Source organism: Gossypium hirsutum, chromosome D11 (genome assembly GCF_007990345.1).
Source record: "Gossypium hirsutum isolate 1008001.06 chromosome D11, Gossypium_hirsutum_v2.1, whole genome shotgun sequence".
Lineage (NCBI taxonomy): Eukaryota > Viridiplantae > Streptophyta > Magnoliopsida > Malvales > Malvaceae > Gossypium > Gossypium hirsutum.
In genome coordinates, this window is record NC_053447.1 from 6,480,509 (window position 1) to 6,505,059 (window position 24,551).

The 24,551-nt window shown below is 31.1% G+C and overlaps 4 protein-coding genes across 5 annotated transcripts; 3 read left to right on the forward strand and 1 right to left on the reverse strand.

Moving 5' to 3' along the window:
* Positions 1-1,491: 1,491 nt before the first annotated feature.
* On the forward strand, positions 1,492-6,304 carry LOC107911832 (probable mitochondrial-processing peptidase subunit beta, mitochondrial). 2 transcript variants are annotated; one of them, XM_016839783.2, is made up of 9 exons: positions 1,492-2,419; positions 3,113-3,277; positions 3,454-3,591; positions 3,684-3,835; positions 3,955-4,063; positions 4,823-4,921; positions 5,395-5,460; positions 5,707-5,819; positions 5,966-6,304. In XM_016839783.2, the coding sequence occupies exons 1-9, from the start codon at positions 1,748-1,750 to the stop codon at positions 6,171-6,173; spliced, it is 1,722 nt and encodes a 573-aa protein (XP_016695272.2). In that variant the 5' UTR covers positions 1,492-1,747; the 3' UTR covers positions 6,174-6,304. The 2 variants fall into 2 exon arrangements, with proteins under 2 accessions (XP_016695272.2, XP_016695270.2); XM_016839781.2 differs by having other exon boundaries at positions 5,707-5,814; positions 5,965-6,304.
* A 37-nt stretch (positions 6,305-6,341) lies between these two features.
* On the forward strand, positions 6,342-8,133 carry LOC107910870 (metalloendoproteinase 1-like). The gene is made up of 2 exons (XM_016838794.1): positions 6,342-6,368; positions 7,573-8,133. The coding sequence occupies exons 1-2, from the start codon at positions 6,342-6,344 to the stop codon at positions 8,131-8,133; spliced, it is 588 nt and encodes a 195-aa protein (XP_016694283.1).
* A 3,278-nt stretch (positions 8,134-11,411) lies between these two features.
* Positions 11,412-13,805, reverse strand: LOC107911833 (F-box protein At5g39250). Its single transcript, XM_016839784.2, has 2 exons — positions 13,370-13,805; positions 11,412-12,478 (listed from the first exon to the last, which is right to left on the reverse strand). The coding sequence occupies exon 2, from the start codon at positions 12,369-12,371 to the stop codon at positions 11,622-11,624; it is 750 nt and encodes a 249-aa protein (XP_016695273.1). The 5' UTR covers positions 12,372-12,478; positions 13,370-13,805; the 3' UTR covers positions 11,412-11,621.
* Positions 13,806-19,864: 6,059 nt separating this feature from the next.
* Positions 19,865-22,253, forward strand: LOC107911834 (UDP-glycosyltransferase 83A1). Its single transcript, XM_016839785.2, has 2 exons — positions 19,865-20,484; positions 21,176-22,253. Exons 1-2 carry the CDS (start codon positions 20,004-20,006, stop codon positions 22,063-22,065), a joined length of 1,371 nt encoding a protein of 456 aa, XP_016695274.2. The 5' UTR covers positions 19,865-20,003; the 3' UTR covers positions 22,066-22,253.
* The last annotated feature ends 2,298 nt before the right edge of the window (positions 22,254-24,551 follow it).

The window sequence follows — 24,551 nt, forward strand, 5'->3', positions numbered from 1 at the left end:
GTGAATTTGATGAGAATAATTTATTAAATAAAAAAATTTATGTTTATCAAAGGCTTATAGCTATAATAGTCCCTTAAGAAAAAACCAAAAAAAGTTACTAAGCCCATTGACTTAATTTGAACCCAGTTGAGCCATTATCATTAACCTGAAAATTAATTAAGCTCTTGCATTAATAATTTTCACATTTCGTTACATTAACCATTAAAATCAATTAACGGACCAATTAAATGACGAAATATGACAGGTTGTGATTTAATCTTTCATATCTCCGATAAAAACCATAAAAATATCTATCTATAATATATATAAAAGCACGAGTCTTGAAAAAACTTTTGAACTGACAAAAATATCTTTTATTGTTAATTATATTACTAAACTACATTAGATTAATAATTTATTAATATTATTATATAATAATAAAAAGTAAGATTAATTAAAATAATAATATATTAATGTGAAATTAATTAATTTGGTCATATATTATAAATGCTCTACTTAAAAAAAACATAATATATTATTAATTAATAAAACTATAAATCTATAAAATCATTGAATATAATTGGATGAATTTAAAATAATAAGAATTTAAGTTTTTTAATTAAATAAAAATATTTTTTATATATAAATACTCTTTATAAATTTAAAAATAATTATAATTTAATAGAAGTTGTGAGAATTATATATTTCAAAATAATTATAATTTAAACTACAATTATTATTAAAAAATATTGTGCTAATTTTAAAATAGAATTGTTATTTAAATAGAACTTTAAGCATAAAATATAGGAAAAAAGACAAAAAAATTGTGATAATTATAATTATAATTATAATTTATTGTTATTAGTTAAAAAATTTGAATGCTACTTTTATTAAAGTAAAGTAGAGTTGTTACTCAATTAGAATTCCAAGTATCTTAATTATCACTTAGCTAATATTAGATTTAATTAAAAAAATTAATAGAAATACCAGGCATGCTTTATTAAAAAACCAAAAGTAATAATAAAACTGATCACCCATAAATGTAACCCAAATAGAAAAAAAAATTATAATTATAAACTATTCTCATCAAATTTAGTGAATTTTTTATTTAATAAATTATTCTCATCAAATTCACATAAACATAAAATATATTTACTTTAATAATAAAATAAAGGGCTTTTATGAGTAAAAATTATAGATTAAGAGCTTATTTAACTAAAAAATAGGTTGATGGCTTATTTATTAAATAAAAAAGTGAGTTGAAGGGGAATACAAAAAATAAATAAGGAGAGTTTAAAAAACAATTAGTCACATTTCAACTTTAATTGTGCCAATAAAAATGGCACCATTGGTGGTGCCAATGAGAATAGCACCATTGGTGTCGCCATTCTCTTCCCCTCCATCAGTCTCATCTTTTTTTATTTTATATATTTTGGTAAATAAAAAATATATATAATATTTTAGTATTTTTTTTTATTTTTTTATAATAATTTGGTAAAAAACCCAAAGTAAAGACCTCATGCTTTAGTTTCTATAGTTCAGTAAAACGACTTAGTTTTAGCGAGAAAGAACAAGTCTATTTGACCAGTAAACGACAGCGTTAAGCTAAGCTCTCAGTCAGTCAACCTCTCACTCTTGACTTCCGCCAGAACAGTCATCTCTTTCCACTCTTCACTCCCTCAAACTCCCAATCCCTGACAAACCCTAAAAATTCCACTGTAAATAATAATAAAAAAAATACCCAAAGGGAGAGCGATAACCATCAAAGATGACGATCAAGCAGCTTCTCTCTCTAGCTCGGCGGTTAAGCAAGCCTTCCTCTTCTTTCAACATATCCCGTTCGTCTTCCTCCGCCGCATCTCGTCTCGCCGCCGCTGCCACTTCGGATTCTGCTGAAATCAGCCCTCCTCCACCAACGGCCATGATCTACGACAGATTATCCCTCTCCGTTAAATCAAAGCTCCAAAACCTCGAAAACCCCGATCCCCGTTTCCTCAAATACGGTTCCCCTCATCCAGCTGTTGTTTCCCACACGCACATGCTATCTTCCCCTGAAACCAAAATTACAACTTTGCCCAATGGCCTTCGTGTCGCCACTGAATCTACTCTATCTTCCCGCACGGCCACGGTTGGGGTCTGGATCGATGCGGGGTCGAGATTTGAGACTGAAGAGACTAATGGAACGGCGCACTTCTTGGAGCATATGATATTTAAAGGGACAGAGAGGAGGTCTGCCAGGGACTTGGAGGAAGAGATTGAGAATATGGGAGGGCATTTGAATGCTTATACATCGAGGGAGCAAACCACTTATTACGCTAAAGTTATGGATAAAGATGTATTTAAAGCGTTGGATATATTGGCTGATATTTTGCAGAATTCGAAGTTTGAGGAACACAGGATTCGTAGGGAAAGAGATGTGATTCTAAGGGAAATGGAAGAGGTAATGAATAGCTTTGGTTTTGGGACATTTTAAATAGGTTTCGGATAATATATGTTTTTTTTTTTAAATTGGTTTTAGTATGTGTTCTCTCTGTTTATAGGGAATACGAATCTAATTGTTTGTGTTTTTGCTTGGCATTAGGATATAAATAAGTAATTAAATTTATGGGGTTGGATTTGAAAATGTCAACTTTTTGGAATATATATGATCTTTGTCTATGCAGCATAAAGTTTTGAGGGAAATACTAAATAGGATTATTAGGGAGAAGCATGCCATTTTAGTGAACATGGAGAACGTAACTATATAAAATAAGGGATTTTTAGTGGGTTTTGGTTGATATGTGTTCGAATGTAAGGGTTGTTTGCTTGATTGGTTACATTTGGCATTAGCTGGTGTTTTATTTGTCCTGCATATGAATTTCTGGGGTTAGAAATCAGTATGCATGCACAACATGGTTGTAATATTTTTTTTTTGTACAGAGTAAAGATATGTGAAGTATGTTACTGTTGGTTGGTTTCTTTTCTCTTGGATGGGTCCATTGTGCGTTAAATTATCTCTTTTGGAGCCGCATGAGGATGTTTATGATCATTAATTTCTACATAGATAATGTTGCCTCAGTTTTGCTTAATGCATTTGTCTTCATTCTATGTTAATTATTAATAACATAAGTTATGATCTTGGGGAATTCTGTAGGTCGAGGGTCAAACAGAGGAAGTTATTTTTGACCATTTGCATTCAACTGCTTTCCAATACACTCCTCTTGGTAGAACTATTCTGGGACCTGCTGATAATGTCAAGACAATCACCAAATGGCATCTGCTGAACTATATTCAGACACACTACACCGCCCCTAGAATGGTATGCAAAGAACTACTCAGCTTTTCTATGTAGCTGTGTATACTACGATGTGCTTTAGTCCTTAAAGGATGAATGTTTTGCCATTCCATTGCTTTCCAATAATATCATGTGAGGTACTACGTGCAAGAGTTGTCAATAGGTTTTTGTAAATGCACATTTTTTGGTAACTTTTACAGGTCATTGCTGCTTCTGGAGCTGTTAAGCATGAGGAAATTGTAGAGCAAGTAGAGAAGTTATTTACCAAGTTATCATCTGATCCAGCCACAGCTTCTCAGTTAGTTGTGAAAGAACCAGCCACTTTTACTGGTTCTGAGGTGGGGTTGTCATAATAAAATTATTTTTTTCCTTAAAATCCACTTTCAGTGTGCTATGCTCTCTAAGTTTATTTTTAATTTTGAAAAATCAGGTCAGAATGATCAATGATGATATTCCTCTGGCGCAATTTGCAGTTGCTTTTGAGGGAGCATCTTGGACAGATCCAGATTCCATTGCTCTAATGGTTATGCAGGCTATGTTGGGTTCTTGGAGCAAAAATGCTGGGGGTGGAAAGCACATGGGGTGAGCTTTTTACCCTTACATGAAATCGCATTTTAAACTGAAGTCTGCCTTGTCAGTCTCACAACGAGAATCCTCTGTTGCAACAAAGTCTTGATTGGTTTTGAAAATCCTTTAAACAGTTCTGAGCTTGCACAAAGAGTTGGCATTAATGAAATTGCAGAAAGCATGATGGCTTTCAACACCAACTATAAAGATACTGGTCTTTTTGGTGTCTATGCTGTTGCCAAGGTGAGACTGCTACCTGTTCCTATAATTTTTGTTATGGTCTGAATAAAACTTGATGCCAAAAAAAACCCCTACTAGTTATGATTGACAGTTTTTTAGTTATAAGTTTGTCATGTTCTTCGTTGTCAATATAGTTATTTAATTCATTGTCTAGTGGCCTTAACATCTTATCTGGTTGTTGTTGCCCATTTGATGCCTAGGCATGCTTTTGTGTAAGGCAATAGGCTTAAAAAACCCTCCTGTTTGAAGTTTTCTTATTTCTTTTATTTTTCACTCTTTTTGTTAGATATACCTTTATTAGTAAGAAAGGGATAGTATCAAACCTATACTTCTCAATATTTGAGTATTCAACTATCGATATGGACCATAAGGAAATCATGTGTAATGACTAATAAAAGAATTGCATGTTTTGTTTTTAGAGTTTATCATATGTTTTAAGCTGTATACACACATACACAAAAACTCACTCACTCACTCACTCACGCACACACATATATATTGTGCTTCACTTCACTCTAGCTAGCACTCTTTTTGTGCTTTTCTCTTGAGGTAATATAAGAGTTCTAGTGCTTAGAGTGTGCCTTGTGCCTTTGACGACACTGGGTTGTTGACTCCACCTTCCGAAGCTTATGTTGGTTTGACTAAAATTCTTTTGTCATATGTGAACTTATAGTGGTTGGCTCTATGCTGTTTATTTGTATTTTCCCCCCAAATTTTTATTTTATTTTATGATGCAATAATAAGTTTATGTTCTGGTCTCAGCCTGATTGTTTGGATGATTTGGCCTATGCTATTATGCATGAGACAACCAAGCTAGCTTATCGTGTTTCAGAAGCTGATGTCATTCGTGCTCGTAATCAGGTAGCTACAATTGCTGCAATTTTTTCTTCATATTTGGTAGATAAGTTTTGATATTGTACATTTTGTATTCTTTTAAGAACTACTAGCAGTGTGCCAATAGTACAAAACCGGTTGGTTAGGCCATTTTGGAATTCTACATTAATAACGTTAGCCCAATATAATGCAGCAGTGAGTGCAGATTTTGTTTAGAGAGCTTATTAAGTTCTATATAGATTTTGTTCGAAATAGTTCATTATTTTAAAAAATTCTAATATCAATAATATTTTGGTGGAAATTCTAGATGCCTGTTGCCCTCATGTTTTTCATCCTCTTTAACGTGTTCCTGCGTATTAACATTCCCTGGCATCTGTATATGGAAATGGAATGAATTCCTCTGCCCTACAAAAATAGTGAATGTCTCGTTTAGCTCGTCAATATCTAGTCCATCTATCTAGTCATTGGGCTTAACTATTTTGTCTTTTACATTTTTGCAGTTAAAGTCATCCTTGATGCTTCATATTGATGGAACTAGTCCTGTTGCTGAGGATATTGGCCGTCAGGTACAATCTTTACACATGTTAGAAGGGTCTTTTAATTCCAGTGGGTGCATGGAAGCAATCCTATCTCTTGAACCAGCACATAAGCTGTTTTCAAGCAAAAAAAGTTTTAAAAGATTCAATTGAAATTCAATGACTGAATTTGTTTCATGCTGACCGTGCTTGAGCTGTTGTGGCAAGAGATGAGATCTGCTATCCTTTATTACTCACTTTGGATTTCTTATTGTCATTGGTGTCCTATCCTTACAGCTACTTACATACGGTCGGAGAATCCCATTTGCTGAATTATTTGCTAGGATTGATGCTGTTGATCCAAGCACTATTAAACGAGTTGCAGACCGATTTATCTATGACAAGGTAGCGATTGCAACCTAACCTAGAACTTACCAGTCTCTCTTTTCCAGCAATGGTTGCAACATTCAAGCTATATAATGAAATTTGGTGGGATAAGTCATTGAAATCTGAGGATGTAATCTTTTTTATGCGGTTTATGTTTGATATTCACAGGATATTGCAATTGCTGCAATGGGTCCGGTCCAGGGTTTGCCCGACTACAACTGGTTCAGACGCAGGACCTACTGGAACCGTTATTAGATGATTTTGGTTTGACTTTCTCAATGGGTTATCACCTGTCCTTGGCAATCACAAACTTTCCGGTACTCATACACCAATTTCCGGAAGCACACCTAAGGGTGGCCTTTCTATTCGTTGTGTAGGGTTCTTAGTTTCATCAATTCAGTAATAAGCATTGCTGTCTTTAGTATTTGTTGTGAGAATCAGGAGACTTGGATGAGCCTGATGTTGAGCTGGGACCGTTTTAATGGCAAAATTCTGATCAATTTCTTTCTTTCTTTTGTCCCCCACATCATCTCCGTTGCAAAAAGATGGCATCTTCTGGTTTTGGCCCTTTGGTTTTGGTTAAGCCTGCATCTTTTATTATTGTTAAACAACATAGGAAGTTTAACCTAAAATTTTTCATTGGAATGGAATGATATTTTATTTTGAATATCTTTCCTTAAATTTATTATATACGTTAATGTTGATCCAAAATGAATTAATTGCATGATTTTACTAATGAATTATAAAATAAGACAACAAGTTAATTAAGAAAAAATAAATTAAAGCACCTTTGAAGTTGGAATCAGAATGAATACACATTGAGTGGCATATTCAGATTCATGCATGTTATATTTGGTTCTTTGCTTCCTACTTTCGGGTTAGGCAAGCATGTAAATGTCCAATTCTAAATCCGTGAGAAATTGATATTTAAGCGATGGCAATTCCTTTGAAAATGTGAAAATAAATAATAATATCAGCTCCCATGTATTTTCTTTTTATCTTTTAAATAAAAGTTTATTTCTGACAACCACCATCGTTGTAAAATAAATTTCTTTTATTTACAAAATATGAAAATAATAATAATAATGGAAAATTATCTTATATACCGTGCATGAAGTTTTTTTATGAAAATTTAAACACCATAATAATATTTTTTATATACTAATCTAAAACAACTTTTCATGAAATTATTATTTTTCCATCCACAACTTAGATGAACAAATTTGTAATAACAAAAACGTGTGGATGTGGCCTAAAAGCCATGGTCCACCATTTTCAGTTGAAAACTTAATTAACTAAATTTTAGGCAGATTGACTTGTACAATAAATTCTAAAGATTAATTGAATTATTAACTTGATATTACAGATTAGATTTATATATGATTTTTCATACTTTTTCTCTTAATCCAGCCCAATTATTAGATATAGACGACTTTCACAAATTGAACTGCACCTATTCTCCTTAAGTTAACAATGTTAATTTTTTCCTACTCATAATTATACCAAATTAGATCTAATATACTAGATTCGTACTTACACAAATTGAAGTAGATACCCTTTTATTTTAATTCAGATAAATTTACTGTAGATGAACTAGAGTCTAGAATGAAGGCAGCCAAACCTAGTAACTAACTTTTTTTATTTTTTTGATTTGGGTATAAATAGGAGTCCATGCAAATACCAAAGCACACACCTTAAAACACTCAAGCAATACGTACAACTTGCACCATAGCTTGCAATGGCAGCTACAATTTCCAATTTGTGTTGCAATGGCAGTCTAGACCCGTAAAGTTTCACCATGGGCATAATAATGTGAAGCAATCCCCTCGTTGTGGTGTAACACATGGCAAAAGTGATGGCGTGTTTCACTTGGTTGAAAATTATTCCTTTTTCAATGGGAATCCTAAATGGGAAAACTTCCCGGTGACCTATGGTTTCCGATCTGGTTTTCCCCTGCCGGCGGGTTTGGATACTCAAGAGGTGGAAGATGCCATCGATGCCATTCCTAAATTTGCATTTCAAAAGGTAGAACCAGGCGACGGAGCTGATATAAATATTGCGTTTGCTGAACTTAGCGGCACAATGTATGGTTTTGCCTATGCACCACCTAATGGGTCGCTTTTCCTTGGCATAGACACCAACTGGAGCACAAGTTCTAATCCTGGAACGCTCCAACTAGACCTGCAATCTGGAGCCATGCATGAAATAGGACATACCCTGGGCCTTGATCGTAGTGAATTTGAAGATGCAGTCATGTTTGTCACACTTTGTACTGGAACTACCAAAAGGAAACTTAGCCAAGATGACATTGATGGCATTCGGACTTTATATGCCTAGCAACAACTTGCTTCAGTGAAAATCTATACAGCTTTCACGACTTATTGGGAAGCTTAGTTATATATATATATATCATATTAAATAAGTGATCAAGACAGTAAGCCTAAAGCTTTAGTTCCATTGTAATGTAAGGTATGCAAAGTATTCTGAAATGAAGTTGCTATGCCCTACCTATCTATTTTCCTATAATAATTACACTCTGAAAGCTTCGTAATAAATCCTAGTTTATGAAAGAGATGAATATTAGGAAATAACAGGAACACATGCTGCATTCATCAAATGTCCATATTAACAAAACCAAAGGCCAGAATTCAAACCTAACAGGCGCTTTAGAGATTCGTACAATCTCTTTCCCTGTAACATTGGATCATAGATAGAAAAATGCAAGAGATCAACAGTCTGTTTTCCTCCATCTGTTTCATGTTGAAGATTCATACCATCTCTTTCATTGGGCTTTGGCTTGAGTGATAGAATATACCTAAATGACCAAAGAGCTTGTACTGCTTGCCATATCACCATATAATAATATAATCACACATGCATAACAAGACGAAATTAAAACATTTAATTCCATTATCATGAATCTCTCAAAATCTTTATAATATATATGAGCTAGAGTTATCAATCTAATCAAAATTTATATAAATATAATCAATAAGTTTTTGTATTGTTGCTAATTGAGTTTTAGTTCAATTGGGTTCGAGTGCCCTTAAATTCATTTTGTCCTCTAATTTAAAGGTTGGAGAGAAGTTAAAAATAATTCTAAACCTTGTATTAAAAAAAAGAGACTAAGATTTTAAAATTTTGAGTACTTAAATTCGAGTCCCATTATATACAATTGTTATGTATGAGTTTTGACCGATTATTTTAAACGAATTATAAAATTGAAAAATGGGTTGGGCTCGACTCGCAACTTAAATATTAGAACCCAACCCTAATTCATGTTTCAAAGAAGATTAATTTTAGGTAAATTACACTAGTAATCACTCAACTATTGGTAAGTTTATTCTTTAGCTATCCAATTATGAAAAGTTATACAATGATGAATCAACTATTCAATTATCTTTTTTTCTTTTGTCATTGACCATTAAATAGCTGATGGAAAGATGCAGTTTTTAAATAGGCATAATAACAACTTTAACCCTCTAACATTTATAATTATGCCAATTTAATCTTAATTTAAAAAAATTAACCCTTAAAATTTATCCAATGTACAACATAACTAAAATTTCAGTGGTTTTATCTTACCAATTTAGATTGAATGATATAGTGATTATTTTGAATGATAAGTTCACATTTCTGTGGTGGAAATGAGTTGGGAGAAAGTAGGACCATTAATTGCCTCTCATGATACAGAAGATTAATTAGTTTTTTTGTTTCTTCTGGGCAAATAACAATATTATTCAAAGCAAGAGCGATACAGGGCGGTCACCAAACTTTCGATAATGTATAGCTCAGAACTTATCCTTTTAAAAAATATTTAGTTATGCTTAAGAATTTTTTGAAAATGACATGTAATTGGCTAATCGGTTACCCCATAAACGAACGTAGCATGCTAGGATGGTACTTGGCCTGTTATATGATACTAGATGACTTTCCTTTAAGTATTCTAAATTTACTAAACCCTAAACCACTACTCATTTTTGAGGTATAAATAGGGGCCAAAGGCAAACAGCCTAGGTGTTTAGAGCAATAGTTGATCTTACAACTTCCAGTTCCACCATAGCTTGTGTTGCAAATGGCAGCTAAATTTTGGCATCAGCTTCTTATGGTGCTTGTGTTCCAGCCTTTTGTAGCCATGTCTAGGCCAGTGAAAGGAGACATTGGTAATGGTGGTAATAAAGTGAAGCAATTGCTACCAAGTTGTAATGGCAGTGAGGGAAGACATGGCGTGTTTCACTTGGTTGAAACTATTCCTTCTCGAATGGGATAACCTCCGGTTGTCCTTCATTTTGCGATCAACAAGTGAGAGATGCCATAGATGCGGCATTTGAAACATGACAGCCTGCTCTTTCTGGATTATTTTCCCGCATTGGGATGGAACCAACTAGACCTCCAATCAGGAGCCATGCATGAAATAGGACATGCTCTGGGCGGCCTCGGTCATAGTCGAAATCCAGATGCAGTCATGTATTACAGGCTTGATTGTGGAAGGAACAAAAGGAACCTTAGCCAAGATCACATTACAGGCTTACAGACTTTATATGCTTGGCAACCATGACCTTGCGCCAGTTCAGTGAAACCTATACATTCAGCTTTGTAAAGTATATATATATATGCGTAAAGTAATCTGAAATGAAGTTGCTAAGCCCTATCTATTCTCCTGTAATAACAATACATTTGAATTAACTCCTGCTAAAGAAGATAGAACCAGTGAACCAGATAAATGATAAGAGTCAAGGCTTCAAATAAGTTGTTGGTCAAATTTTAAGGTTGAGCTCTCGATAATTTTGAGGTGACAAATTTAAGTTTCATTTTGTTAATGTTAAGGCTGAGGTTTTGAGATATTTTAGATGTCAAATTTAAATCTCATTTATTGTTGAATTACTTATAATGATTTATTGCAAAATATAATCAAACTTGACTCCCTGTAGTAATTAATAAAAATAATCATGCTGATATATCTCAGGGGTTAGCGGTCACTTTTGCTTTGGATCACTTAATTAAATATTTAATTTCATTTAGATGAAACTTGTTAGGGATAATAAAATACTTACTTTTATACCTTATCAAATATTTTAAGATATATTTTTATTATTAAAGAAGGCCATTTTGGTATCTATCATAATGTTAAAATATAAAATAACAAGACATGTGTATTAATTGTAGGATGACACATGTCAGAATTTGTTATATTATTTTGTTGAGGTAACTCCCAAGGATCTAAAGTGGCAAGTATATTGCACTACTAAAACAAATGTTGATTTGAATCTTAAAGACATATTGTTAGAAAAAACGAAAATATTCAAAGTCGTCTTCTTTGCAGGAGTTGCTGTTTTCCTTGGTTGGGTGCTTCTTGACAAAACCCCAAAGTTATCTATTTTCTGGGACTTTATTTTTGTTAAATCAAATTCACCCATACACCATTTTTGAATTAAAATAACTCTGCTATTGAAGTAGCATATAAATAATTCATGTATGATTTTAGTATACATATCTAATATAAAATAAAGAAGATATATACAAAAACCGTGCATATTTGTTGATTAAGAATAAAACAAAGCGTTTATGTACGAACTTATGAACATGCAAGAAAATGATGTCACCTGAGCCAGGAATGCAAGGGGGTTTGAAGTATTTCCACTAAAAAATATAACTTCCAATCATCTTTCAAATACAATTCACATGCAATACTCACACCTGTCCAAGAAATATAGCTTAAAACCCATATGCAATACTCAACCTATCCACAATTAAGGCACAGTTTATTATCATTACATCTCTAGTTCTTCCCTGTGCCTGGTCCTGGCTACTAAGCTTTCCACCATTCATTTCCAATCAAGCATGTCTAACAGCCACAATACCTCTTCCTGGGAATTGGCAGCATCACAAAAGTCCATCTCAATGCCGAAAACATCAATGACACCATTGCTTCTGTCTTCCATGAAAAGCAAGGAGATCCATGCCCGGATTCCTGATATAAAGGGATAATAGGGAGAGAAGACGAGGTAGTCGAAAGCTAGAGCCCTGGAAGCTGTACGATCTATGTAATCAAACATCGATTTATTAATTATGCAGGCAACCTTGTTTGAGTCCTTCCGCCCCACAAGCACTGAAACACTCACAGTCTGGCTCCAAGGAATGGTGAACCTTGGGTCAACAGGTAAGATCATCTTGTACTCGGGGCCTTGAAGATGAAACTTAAGCATGTCGCAGATTCCAGCAGGTGGGATCTTGATTCCTCTTTGGAGGACAGGACCAGGGACAACTTCGGAGAAAATCAATTTATCTTCAGTCCAAATGTCAATGAAGAATTCCAAATCATCAAAGGAAAGTCTTGGAGGGAGAAGCGTTCGTTGATGCTTCCGTTTGTAAAACGTTTGATATAGTTTATAGTAGGTTACAGTAGGAGGATTGGGTCGTTTGCAAATGGAAGGCCATCTCTTTGCACATACACATTTCCAAAAGTAATCATCTTTAGCTATGTGTCTCCATTGCTTACAGACCACCATACAAGCTGCAAGGTCTACACCATCTAAAAAAGGAAAAACAACCTTCAAAACTTCTTCTAATGACATTTTCGTAGTGCAAAATGACCATCAGAAACGAGACAATAATTTGCTGCAGCAAAGCGGAATCATTTATAGCAGCACCAGGTGTAAAAGAACTAAAAGCTGATAGCTTCCTGCAAAAGCAACAAAATTAAGTTTTCGATGTCAAAGTATCCATGGATCAATATTAAGCACAAAACAAGAATGTCACACATACATTTGTGCGGCAAGATGTCCATAGAAACATCAAAAGGTACATTCAACAGAAAAGACTATACAAAGGGTATTCTAACTGCCTATGAAGCTAAACATTCTTTCAGGCAACAGAGTTTGTCCTAAACAAGTTGATGTAAAAAGATAGGAAACGGCAAATTTTCTCTTCCCCAAGTTAGCTACTACCATACTGTGATCGGGTCAATAACCTCTAAATACAAATACAATTTGTACAATGTCAACTTACATCGACACCAAAACATAAATCTATGATTACCAAGCTTAAACCTGACTCACTTACCTTCCCTTACCAATCTGTCAGATATAGATCATGATACACCAAGGCACACACACATAATGTGACTTTAAAGCGTTCAACTTACAGTATTAACATTTCAACAGCCAATTCGACACCGAGCGCGATTATTGAACTCCATATAATACCTTTCTAGCTTTACAATTCACATAAGTAAAACGCAAAAGCACGTACAATTACGAGCTCAAAATTTCCGCGTACAACCCAGTTTTACCTCAAACAACTAGAACAAAGCCCAAATTCATAACATACAACCCTAAAAATAGCACCCAGAAAAAAAGATCATAACTTTGACTAAATATAAAAATTGAAACAAACCCAGAAAAAGGAACCCCTACAGTTATATCATATGTAAAAAAAAAACGAACTTTCTAACACACACATGAAAAACTCACAAAAAGAAATGGAGAAAGAACAAACCACAGATCGAGAGAAAAAAGCAAAAAAGCTAGTAGGAGATTCACAACAAATAGAAGTAGTAAGAGTTATTATTCACCTGATTTCACGGTGGAACTTTGAGGGAAAGTTTTCAGGGGATTTGATTTTTGGTCTGTTTTACTAATATTATCATTCAGGCGTCGAAAGCAAAGAAACGACAAGCGGAAGGTTAGAGAAGAAGAAAGGGCGAAGAAATAATTAAATGGGAAGAGAGAGGCTGATGCTGCCGATTAGACAATAATTATTGCCAATACCTATGTTGACAACTCTTATTTTAACTAAACTGCAATAAATTATAACATTGAATTTTGAAAATATTTAAATAGACATAAATTAATAAAATTGTAAAGATTTTACATGTTAACGTGGGGAAATAGAATACTATGTAAATTTGTATAAAAATAGATCAAAAAGAAAATTAAAATTCAACCTCATGTGATGCAATGGTTAATGATTTTTACTATCTTAGATGTGGCTTGAATACTTGTTCGAGTAATTCATAAAAAAAATCAAAATTAAGAATATTATAATTGCTGGATTAGACTTTATGGCACTCTTCCACCAAGAGGCCCAATCATATAGGCTCTTTGGACCGTCTGCTAAACCTGAGGCTTTGGGCTGACATTTTAACCTAAAGTCCCACACAATTGGATCCTTGATAGACTTGGTTATTTTATTAATTTTGAATTCACATTTTATAATTGTTTATGTAGGGAATAAAATTATATTGTTTTATTTTCATAATTTTAATCTTATTAATATATTATTTTATATATTTTTGGATAAAAATTAAACATAATACTTACAATATTTTCAATTTTAAAGAAAATAAATATAATTTGTTTTTAATATATTTTCAATAATAAAATCAATTTTTTTATTTTCAATATTAATGCTAAATTTCTTGAAAATTTTTACTTAAATAAAAATTTGTTATGATTATTAAACACATTTAAAAAATTAAATTTTTAATAAAATAAAAAAAAATTAATGGTTTGTTAAACACTCCTTTAAACAACGATGGATATAATATGATAAAGCAACCCAAACAAATAAAATACGACGTGAGATGGAAAAAACATCAACGCTGCATAAATAGCGAATATGTTAAAATTAGATCTACCCAAGAATCAACTTGGATTGCAGCTCGAAATTTACTGAATTTTTTGCTTAAGCGTTTTCGCTCGATTTATGGTCTTAAATTTTTTTTAAAAAAAGATATTTTTATATTAGTATTTATATATCTTATAATTAAATTTAAATAAAAAATAATTATTAAATAAAAATTCAAACCATGTTCAGAAATGGTAGGGAGTCGAGTATATACATATTTTAATCATTCAAATTTGGATCTAACTTAAATATTATTATCCATCAAATATCTAAGGGATGATGACAAAATTTTCAATATGATACCCTACTTTTAATTTTCCCGATTTGGTATTTAACTTTTTTTCCGTCTAACCTTTCAATACCCGAGCTAATGACGTTAATGTCTGTCTAGTTTTTACATGTGGGCCAATGAATAAATGCCTGTGACAGGGTGGTCCAAGTCTAAATTGGTAATTGAGTGAAAAGGAAGGCTTGCAAATAAATGATCGTTTTCTTTTCGAGAGTTTTTTTTTTTTCATTGGTACAAGTTATGGGGATTACCGACATGCAAAGTAACCAAATGATTACAAGAGAGAGAAAAATATATGAATCCCAAGGCAGAAAATAAACCCACTTCTTAGATATTATAATAGCTTAAACGGTTCAGGCAGAGATTCGAATCCATTATCAAAGATGGATCATTGATCTGACTTATCATCATGAGAACAAAACTTCCTCTCAACAAGCTTGGATAGAACGAAAATATATGGATGAAATCAAGAGAGAGAAAAAGAAAAAAGAGTTTTTTTTTTGAGAGAAAAGAGTATTTAGGGAATTCCGACAGGTAAAATTGTATGCAAGTCCTTCTATTTTGATTGTTCAGTTTTTTTCTTTAGCCTACAGTGTCACATGGCATCCATTTGTTGGCCCACATGTCAAAAAGGGATAGAAATTAACCTTGTCAGCCGGAGGTACCAAAAGGTTAGACAGAGAAAAAAATTGAGGTGTCAAATCAGACAAATTAAAAGCACAAGTACCACATTAACATTTTTGTTAAAATATAGGGAGATTTTTGTCGTTATCCCAATATCTGAATTAGCAAAAATCTAATTTTCTAAATTTTAACCATATCTCAAATATTTGAATCCATAAAAATCTAAATTTACTGAAATTCTTTTTTTAATATATAAAAAATCAAACAAAATTAGTTTTAAATAACATCTACTCAGTAATTAGAAACAATAATTTTAAACCCAGTAAAATATACCTAAGGTCATAAAACTATTAGTAAATTTATGTTTTGATTACTTAACTTTAAAAATTTATAAAATGGTCACCGAACTATTTGAAAGTTTTCATTTAAGTTATTGAATTATTCTAAAGTTTTTATTTAAGTCATTGGGTTGTTAGTTTTTTTAAAGTCCGGCTAGTGAACTCCAAGTAACAATTCAATGATTTGTACAATGGATTGATAGTTATTGACAAGTAGAAAAACATACATTAGATCCAAGTCGATTTGACGGTTAATGTTAGAGATAAGAGAATAAAACTGTTTAGATTTTAGTTAGCAAATTCATGACATTCAAAGTTGTTTCATGAAAAAATATTGAATTGTAGAAGAGAAGAAAAAGAAAAACTTTTAATTAGTGCTGACGGTATAAACAAAAAATCATAACCATTACAAACAACTTAAACAATACAAAGACAGTTTTGTAGCGTAAAAGCAATTATGAAAAATCAAATTTATTTCTTTGAAAATTTGGATTGGGTACTACGTAAAAAAACATCACTTTAAATTAAGGTATAAAGTAATGGCTTTTACTTTTTAAAAATAAAAAAAATAATGCCATTTAAGAATCAAACATATTGATATTAGACATAATTTTATTTGGGAATTACTTGAGAATTGTCTATTGAATTGAAATATGTGTCTACTCAAAGTTAGTTAATTGATTTGTTCCCCAAAACTTTGGACTGAAACAGATTTGAGAGCTTAAAAAGCTTAAGTGGAGTATGTTTTGGACGACATCTACATGACTTAATTTGATCTAACTAAATTACATAATGTATAAATGTTGATGATTAATTTTTTAGAATAAAGATTAAATTGAAACAATGTAGAAATATTGAGGTTAAAGTTGTTGTTATACTAAATTTAAAAGTTACGTCATTTTTCTCCGTTAACCATTTAATAGTTGGTGGTAAAAAAACATAATCAAATGATAATTTTATAACTTTTTATAATTGAATAATCAAAAATAAAATTTATTAATAATTGAGCATCAACTAAATAAAGTGGAGGACAAGTGGGAGGGTCCATGGTTTTATATTCTAAGAGTGCGTCCAAAATGTTCATTAATTTGCTCTGCAGGACGTTGTTCCTGGTTCCCAAACTAGCCCTTTATTATTATTATTATTTGAAATAAATTAACTGAAATTTATTATTAAAATCCAATAAAAAAAAGCCCTATTTAAGAGATTAAATTACCAATAAATGTCCAAAATGCTTTTAGGTGGAAGTGCTTTCGTCTGTATCAACATTAAAAGTGGTAATTTTTTTATTTTTTGATATCACCTATTAACGTGAAAATAAAATTTTTAGAACAGGTATTTATATAGACCTCAAATTTCATTTCCTTTATTTTCTTAAACGATGTGAAATATGAGATATGAATATATATAGACTCATAATCCATTTGCAGTTTGTTCTTAAACAATGCGGTAATTCTTCCATTAATTATCACACCTTTCAATCTTTGAAAAAAACTTTTCATCTTCCCGATCCTCTTATATTTTTTCCACTCTTCAACTTTCCAAAATGTAAATCAACACCACACATATCAAACTTGCACACTGCTTTGTCGATCTCTTTCCACTAGCCCCTCGACGTAATTAGGGCCCCTTTGTTCATATCTCTTTGTTCCCCATTTCCTAGGCCTTTTGTAGCCAACTTCGTTCTTAATTCTTTAGCCATGTTTGAAATTGCAGATCTGGAATTCCTTACTCAGCCATTGACAGTCTTTAATGAGAGCACAAATCTCCGATGCATCATCCCCTTTCTTTTGTAGCTTTTTGATAACTGGTAAAACATCTCCTTCTACCTCTACAATCATGACTCCCAAATCCAACCTCAATTGAAGCCCTTGGACACATGCAAGGGTCTCTGCTGCAAAAATCGAAGGTACCCTCTCGTTTAGAACAATCCTCGACGCCAAAACCTTTCCCTTCGAGTCCCTAATGACAATCTCAAAGGACCTGTTTGGGTAAATTTTGGGTGAAAGTATTAGAATGTAATTTATTAGAAATCAAATTATATTTTGTTTCTATACTAAAAAATTAAGATTGAATCTTAACTTAATTAGCATTAATACTATTGTCAGTGGAGTGACTAAAGCGTATTATCATTTTATTTAAATATTAAGAAGGAATATGGGTAATTGTCTTTGTTTGAAGTGGCCACCACAAGGTTGAATAATTTTCTTTGTCGGTTAGTTAATTTTTTACGCACGACTTTTGTGTGTTGTGATAGAAATCAAATTTGAGTACCATACTTCTAATAATTTAATTGTTAGCAGAGTTCCACGGTTCATTGGCACTCTTAAAATTTTGAGAAATTATTATTTATTTTTTAAAATTTTATTTATCTTTTAAAGAAAAAAAAGTAAGCTCCTCAAATTTTAAAAAATTATCATTATATTTTTTATTTTTTTTGAAATTGTAATTAAAAAAACTCACTTAAAACATTTAAAAATTCTCATTAATTTCACAAAAATTTTAAAAATTTTAATTAAACCGTTAATTATTAAAAAAATCTCATTAATAACCTCAAAACTTAGTCCAAAGATCTGCCACTGACTATGGGTAAGTTGTTTTTGGCTCTTAACTATGAAAGAAAAGTTACAAAATTATCACTTAACTATTTCACTTTTTCCTTTATGGTCACCAGTCATAAATGATTGATAGAAAATTAACATGATAGCTTTTAAAATTGACATAATAATAGCTTTAACCTTCAACATTTATAACTTGTGTCAATTTAGTCTTAATTATAAACAAAGATTAACCCTCAAAATTTACATATTGTGTAATTTGATCTCTCCTCTTTTCTTTTCTTTTTTTGCCTTTTTTTTTGTTTCCCTTCCACCTAAAGAGCTAAAAGAAAAAACAAATCTATCAAGTAAATTTGATAGGAAATATATCAAAAAGGAAACATTTGAAAATTCAACATAATCATTTTTAACTTTTCTTATTCTTTTAAAATTAACCATCAACATTATAAATAAAAAGTAAAATTTAAAAAAAAACCAATTTATACGATGTGCAAATGTCGAGGGTTAAATTTTTTTTTTAGAATCAAGACTAAATTAATACAATGTATAAATGTTGAAGGTTAATGTTACTATTATGCCAATTTTAAAAACTGCTAAGTTATTTTTCGATTAGTAATTGAATGGCCGGTGATCATAAAAGAAAGTTTCAATTAATTGGGTGCCCAAAAAAAAAAGTTGAAAATTTGAGTAACTATTTTGTAACTTTTCATAGTTGAGAGAAAAAAAAACACACTAATAATTAGATGAATATAATTATAATAAAGTCAAAGTATTAATAATTCATATTATGTTATCATGCTTATAGTATTTATATGCATATAATTAATTATAAGTAATAAATATAATGTAATTTTTATTCTTCGTAATATAATATATCATTATATAATATAACAAAGCAAATCATGTGTAAGGTAGTTTCATATTATAATATATGTTACATATATAAATAATACGAAGATTTATTAATTTTTATACTATAATATAATACAATATATGTTAAATATATGTATGGCACGTTATATGAGTAAGGCTTAATGATAAATTTGATCACTAATATTTATATGTTTTGTCAAAATGGCCCTAATTGTATTTTTGAGTTTTTTGTTCCATCAACCTTTGATTTATTTTCAACTACATTTTAACATATTTAATTAATTAATTCACGAGATTTAATGAATAAATTTAAGGTTTCAATCTTTCATATGTTTGTTTATTGAGAAAATTTTCTACTGAGTTACATTTCTTTAGATAATTACGTTATTTTCTTTAAATTAAGAGTTATTTTTTAATTTAATGTATTATTTATTTATTTTATTATTTTTTTCACATGCAATTATCTTATTAAATTATCTAAGTAATAAATTACATCTCATTAAAAATATTTCACATATGAAATTTCACATCATTCCCTTTAATTATTTTAATTGTACTTTCATTAAAACTGTTAAAAAACGGATTAAAAAAATAAAGGTCAATGACCAAAAAATTAAAAAAATACAATTAAAATCATTTTTAGTAGCCATTAGTAATGCGTACTAAGTAAAAAAAATGTATGATCGTAAGCTTGATTTTGTTGTAGTGGGAGAATGAAAAATCCAACTATATAACAAGACAGAAGATGCACCATAATTAAATCACATGACACCATATTATTATTATATTATTATTTTCTTTAGAAGAGGGGTGGCATTGGAAACGTATATTGGCCCGAAATGGTTGCTATAAATAATCAAAGTGTAAGCCCTCAATTTTCCAGAAGCACAAACGAAAATGGGGAAACCACACATTGTGGTAATCCCTTATCCAGCACAAGGCCATGTTATTCCTCTCATGGAACTCTCCCAAAACTTGGCCAAACAAGGCATCAAAATCAGCTTTGTTAACACAGTGTTTAATCACAAGAGGGTCCTGGATGCATTCGGCGAGAAGGTGGATAAAAATGGCTTACTTCATCTACTTTCAGTCCCCGATGGACTGGAAGATGGGGAAGATAGGAATCAGTTAGGGAAATTAACTGAAAGTTTATGCCAGGTTATGCCTACTCAACTCAAGGAGCTCATTCATAAGGTTAATGGATCAGATGATGATAAGATTTCATGTGTTTTAGCTGATATTAGCATGGGGTTGGCTCTTGATGTTGCAGCGGAGTTGGGGATTCCTACAGTGGGCTTGTGGCCGGCTGCGGTGCTTCAACTGGCGGTGTTGCTTAGGGTCCCCAAACTTATCGATGATGGACTGATAGATGAAAATGGTAAGACGTACCATGTCTTGCTTTAACTACTTACCAGTGCAGTACCTATGAATAAGGGAAAATATAAGTTTTTTTTCTCGTTTGATATCTAATTTGATTCGACTTAGGCTATTTTCTCATAACTTTTGAACTAAAAATATTTTTAAACCATTAATTTAAGTGTTTATTATTATTAATAACAAATATTTTTAAGAAATAATATATTTATTTTAAACATGATATTGTGAAATAAAAATATGCATTTGAATAATATTAAAACTCGTTATTATTATGATATTAAAATAAAAAATATAATTTTTTTTTATCATAACTCATTATTAATATTTTGATATATGCAATATAAATTTTAAATATTTGTAAGCAATTAATATTAATTATTTATAAAATTTAATTTAAGTATATAATCTATATTTTAAATATCATTAAAATATAACTATAAAAAAATTAACTATATAATAGTATATATTTAAAATAAATTTCAATAGAAAAATAATTGTATATCCAATATAATTAGTACATAAAACACATTAAATAATAAATAATGGTTAAAAATGTCACTTGACTTTAAATATGTTTTTTCCAAGGATTCAAAAGCATTTTCTTACTTCTGAAACTGTCAGTTTAACATTACTTATAGCTTAGAAAACACTTTCAACAACGTTATCTTCAATTATTTAAATCTGTTTTGCAGGCACTCCACTCATGAAACATAAGATGATTCAGTTGTCACCAATGACGCCTTCTATACACCCAATGAATTTGATATGGCTTAACCTTGATGACTCTCCTTCAACCCAAAAAATTATGTTTGATTTTCTACTTAGGAACAACAAAGTTGTTGAAACAACAGATTGGGTACTTTGCAACTCAAGTTTGGAATTAGAGCTTCAAGGGTTCAACTTAGTTCCCAGAGCCTTACCCATAGGCCCATTTTTAGCCACCAATCGGCTCGGAAACTTGTCGGGGAATTTTTGGCTCGAGGATCCAACTTGTTTGCAGTGGCTCGATCAACAGTCACCTGGTTCAGTCATATATGTCGCATTTGGTAGTTTCACAGTTTTTGACCAAATCCAGTTTCAAGAGTTAGCTTTGGGGCTTGAAATCACCAAAAGACCATTCCTTTGGGTTGTAAGAGAAGATATTACAAAAGGAAAACACCATACATACCCTAAAGGGTTTAATGAAAGAGTTGGCAATCAATGTAGGATAGTAAGTTGGGCACCACAAGCAGCAGTTTCGGGTCATTCTTCCATTGCATGCTTTATAAGTCACTGTGGGTGGAATTCCACCATGGAAGGTGTAAGCAATGGGGTGCCTTTCTTGTGTTGGCCTTACTTTGCTGATCAGTTCCTGAATGAAAGCTACATTTCTGATATTTGGAAGCTTGGATTAAAACTCCAAAAGGATGAAGGAGGTATCATTAGAAAAGAAGAAATTAAAAGCAAAGTGGAACAATTGGTTGGTGATGAAAAGTTCAAAACAAGAGCTATTGAACTGAAGCAAATGGTTACCAAAAGTGTAGGTGATGGTGGAAGTTCTGATAAGGTATTCAAGAACTTTGTTCAATGGTTGAAATCATAGATCACTTCTTTACATTTCGTTTTCTTGTTGAAGTTGATTTATTAGGGGTTGTTCTAGTATGTTAATTTGATTTTGTCCCTTCAATTTAAGTTTCGATTAAAATAATGAATGTTAAAAAATTAAGTCAATCAATTCTCCAATAACCATTTACTCTATTTATAATAAATTGATTCCAAATGTTACGATGATTGTGATCTTATATGTTTATTTTTTTATTTATTAAATATTATGTTTACAGTTTATAAAAATATATTCCTAGATTAAAAGATGATTGATCTAATTTATAATAAAAATAGATTAATCTAAAATAATAAAATAACATTTTTAAGATAATCAAAAGAATAAAAAAAATGGATAGTGAAATATTAAATAAATAGATAAAAGTAATTTATGCTTATAAGTCAAATTTTCATCTACAAATCATCATCACGTCAAAGAAAAACATCACTTTAAATTAAGGTATAAAGTAATGACTTTTCCTTTAAAAAAAATGCTACTTAAGAATCAAACATATTGATATTAAACATCATTTCATTTAGGAATTAGTTGAGAATTGTCTATTGAATTGAATATGTGTCTCCTCCAAGTTAACTAATTGATTTATTCCCCAGAATCTTGGACTGAAACAGATTTGAGAGCTTGAAAACCCTAAATATGTCGAGCTTAAAAGTGTTAACTATTTTTTGGACGATATCTACATGACTTAGCTTGATCTAACTAAATTACATAATGTATAAATGTTGATGATTAATTTTTTAAATAAAAGATTAAATTAAAACAATATAGAAATATTGAGGTTAAAGTTATTATTATACCAAATTTAAAAATTGTTACGTCATTTTTTTCCGTTAACTATTTAATAGTTGGTGGTCAAAAAACATAATCAAGTAAAAATTTTATAACTTTTTATAACTGAATAACCAAAAATAAAACTTACTAATAGAATACCAACCTAAATAAAGTGGATGACATGTGGGAGGGTCCATGGTTTTATATTCTAAGAGTGCATCCAAAATGTTCATTAATTTGCTCTGCAGGACGCTGTTCCTGGTCCCCAAACTAGCCCTTTATTATTATTATTATTATTATTATTATTATTATTATTATTATTATTAGATATAAATTAACTGAAATTTATTATTAACCTCTAAAAAGACTTTTTGACTCCTACTTTTTGATTTATACTTTTTTTACAAAAAAACAAGCCTATTTTCTGGACTAATATAAAAACATAGTGAAACATCACATCTAATTTATGACTCATATAACAAACATAATGAAACATCACTTTTAATTTGGCAAATAAAAAAAATACAAATAAAAAATAGGCCTATGCAAGAGATTAAATTACCAATACATGTTGAAAATGCTTTTAGGTGAAAGTGGTTTTTGCTATACCAACACTAAAAGTGGCAACACCAAGAAATTTTTTTATTTTTTGGTACCACATATTAATATGAAATAAGATTTACAGAACATGTATTTATATAGACCCCAAATCTCATTTCCCTCATTTTTTAAACTATGTGAAATGTGAAATATGAGTATATATAGACTCATAATCCATTTACAGTTTGTTCTTAAACAATGTAGTAATTCTTCCATTAATTATCACACCTTTCAATCCTTCAAAAAAACTTTTCATCTTCTAGATCCTCTTTCATTTTTTCCATTCTTCAACTTTCCAAAATGTAAATCGACACCACACATATCAAACTTGCACACTGCTTTGTCGATCTATTTCCACTAGCTCCTCTACGTAATCAGGGCTCCTTTATTCATATCTCTTTGTTCCCCATTTCCTAGACCTTTTGTAGCCAACTTCGTTCTTTGTTCTTCATTCTTTGGACATGTTTGAAATTGCAGATCTGGAATCCCTTACTCAGCCATTGTCAGTCTTTAATGAGAGCACAAATCTCTGATATATCATCCCTTTTCTTTTGTATATTTTTAATAACTGATAAAATATCTCCTTCTACCTCTACAATCATGATTTCTAAATCCAACCCCAATTGAAGCCCTTGGACACATGCAAGGGTCTCTGTTGTAAAAATCGAAGGTACCCTCTCGTTTAGAACAATCCTCGACGCCAAAACCTTTCCCTTTGAGTCCCTAATGACAATCTCGAAGGATCTATTTGGGTAAATTTTGGGTGAAAGTATTAGAATGTAATTTACTAGAAATCAAATTATATTTTATTTCTATACTAAAAAATTAAAATTTATTCTTAACTTAATAAATATCAGTATTATTGCGAGTAAAGTGACTAAAGCGTATTATCATTTTATTTAAATATTAGGAAGGAATATGGGTAATTGTCTTTGTTTGAAGTGGCTACCACAAGGTTGAATAATTTTCTTTGTCGATTAGTTAATTTTTTACGCACAGCTTTTGTGTGTTGTGATAGAAATCAAATTTGGGTACTATACTTCTTTTAATTTAATTGTTGGTAGAGTTTGACGGTTCATTGGCACTGTAACACCCCT

Bases quoted from the DNA above. Each gene is read 5' to 3' on its own strand.
- LOC107911832 (XM_016839783.2), top strand. From the start codon at position 1,748: ATGACGATCAAGCAGCTTCTCTCTCTAGCTCGGCGGTTAAGCAAGCCT. The intron at 5,461-5,706 runs GTACAATCTTTA...CTATCCTTACAG, and splicing joins CTGAGGATATTGGCCGTCAG to CTACTTACATACGGTCGGAG. The intron at 5,820-5,965 runs GATTGCAACCTA...GATATTCACAGG, and splicing joins TTTATCTATGACAAGGTAGC to ATATTGCAATTGCTGCAATG.
- LOC107911833 (XM_016839784.2), bottom strand. From the start codon at position 12,371: ATGTCATTAGAAGAAGTTTTGAAGGTTGTTTTTCCTTTTTTAGATGGT.
- LOC107910870 (XM_016838794.1), top strand. From the start codon at position 6,342: ATGGCATCTTCTGGTTTTGGCCCTTTG. The intron at 6,369-7,572 runs GTTTTGGTTAAG...TTGCAATGGCAG, and splicing joins CTTCTGGTTTTGGCCCTTTG to TCTAGACCCGTAAAGTTTCA.
- LOC107911834 (XM_016839785.2), top strand. From the start codon at position 20,004: ATGGGGAAACCACACATTGTGGTAATCCCTTATCCAGCACAAGGCCAT. The intron at 20,485-21,175 runs GTAAGACGTACC...TCTGTTTTGCAG, and splicing joins TGGACTGATAGATGAAAATG to GCACTCCACTCATGAAACAT.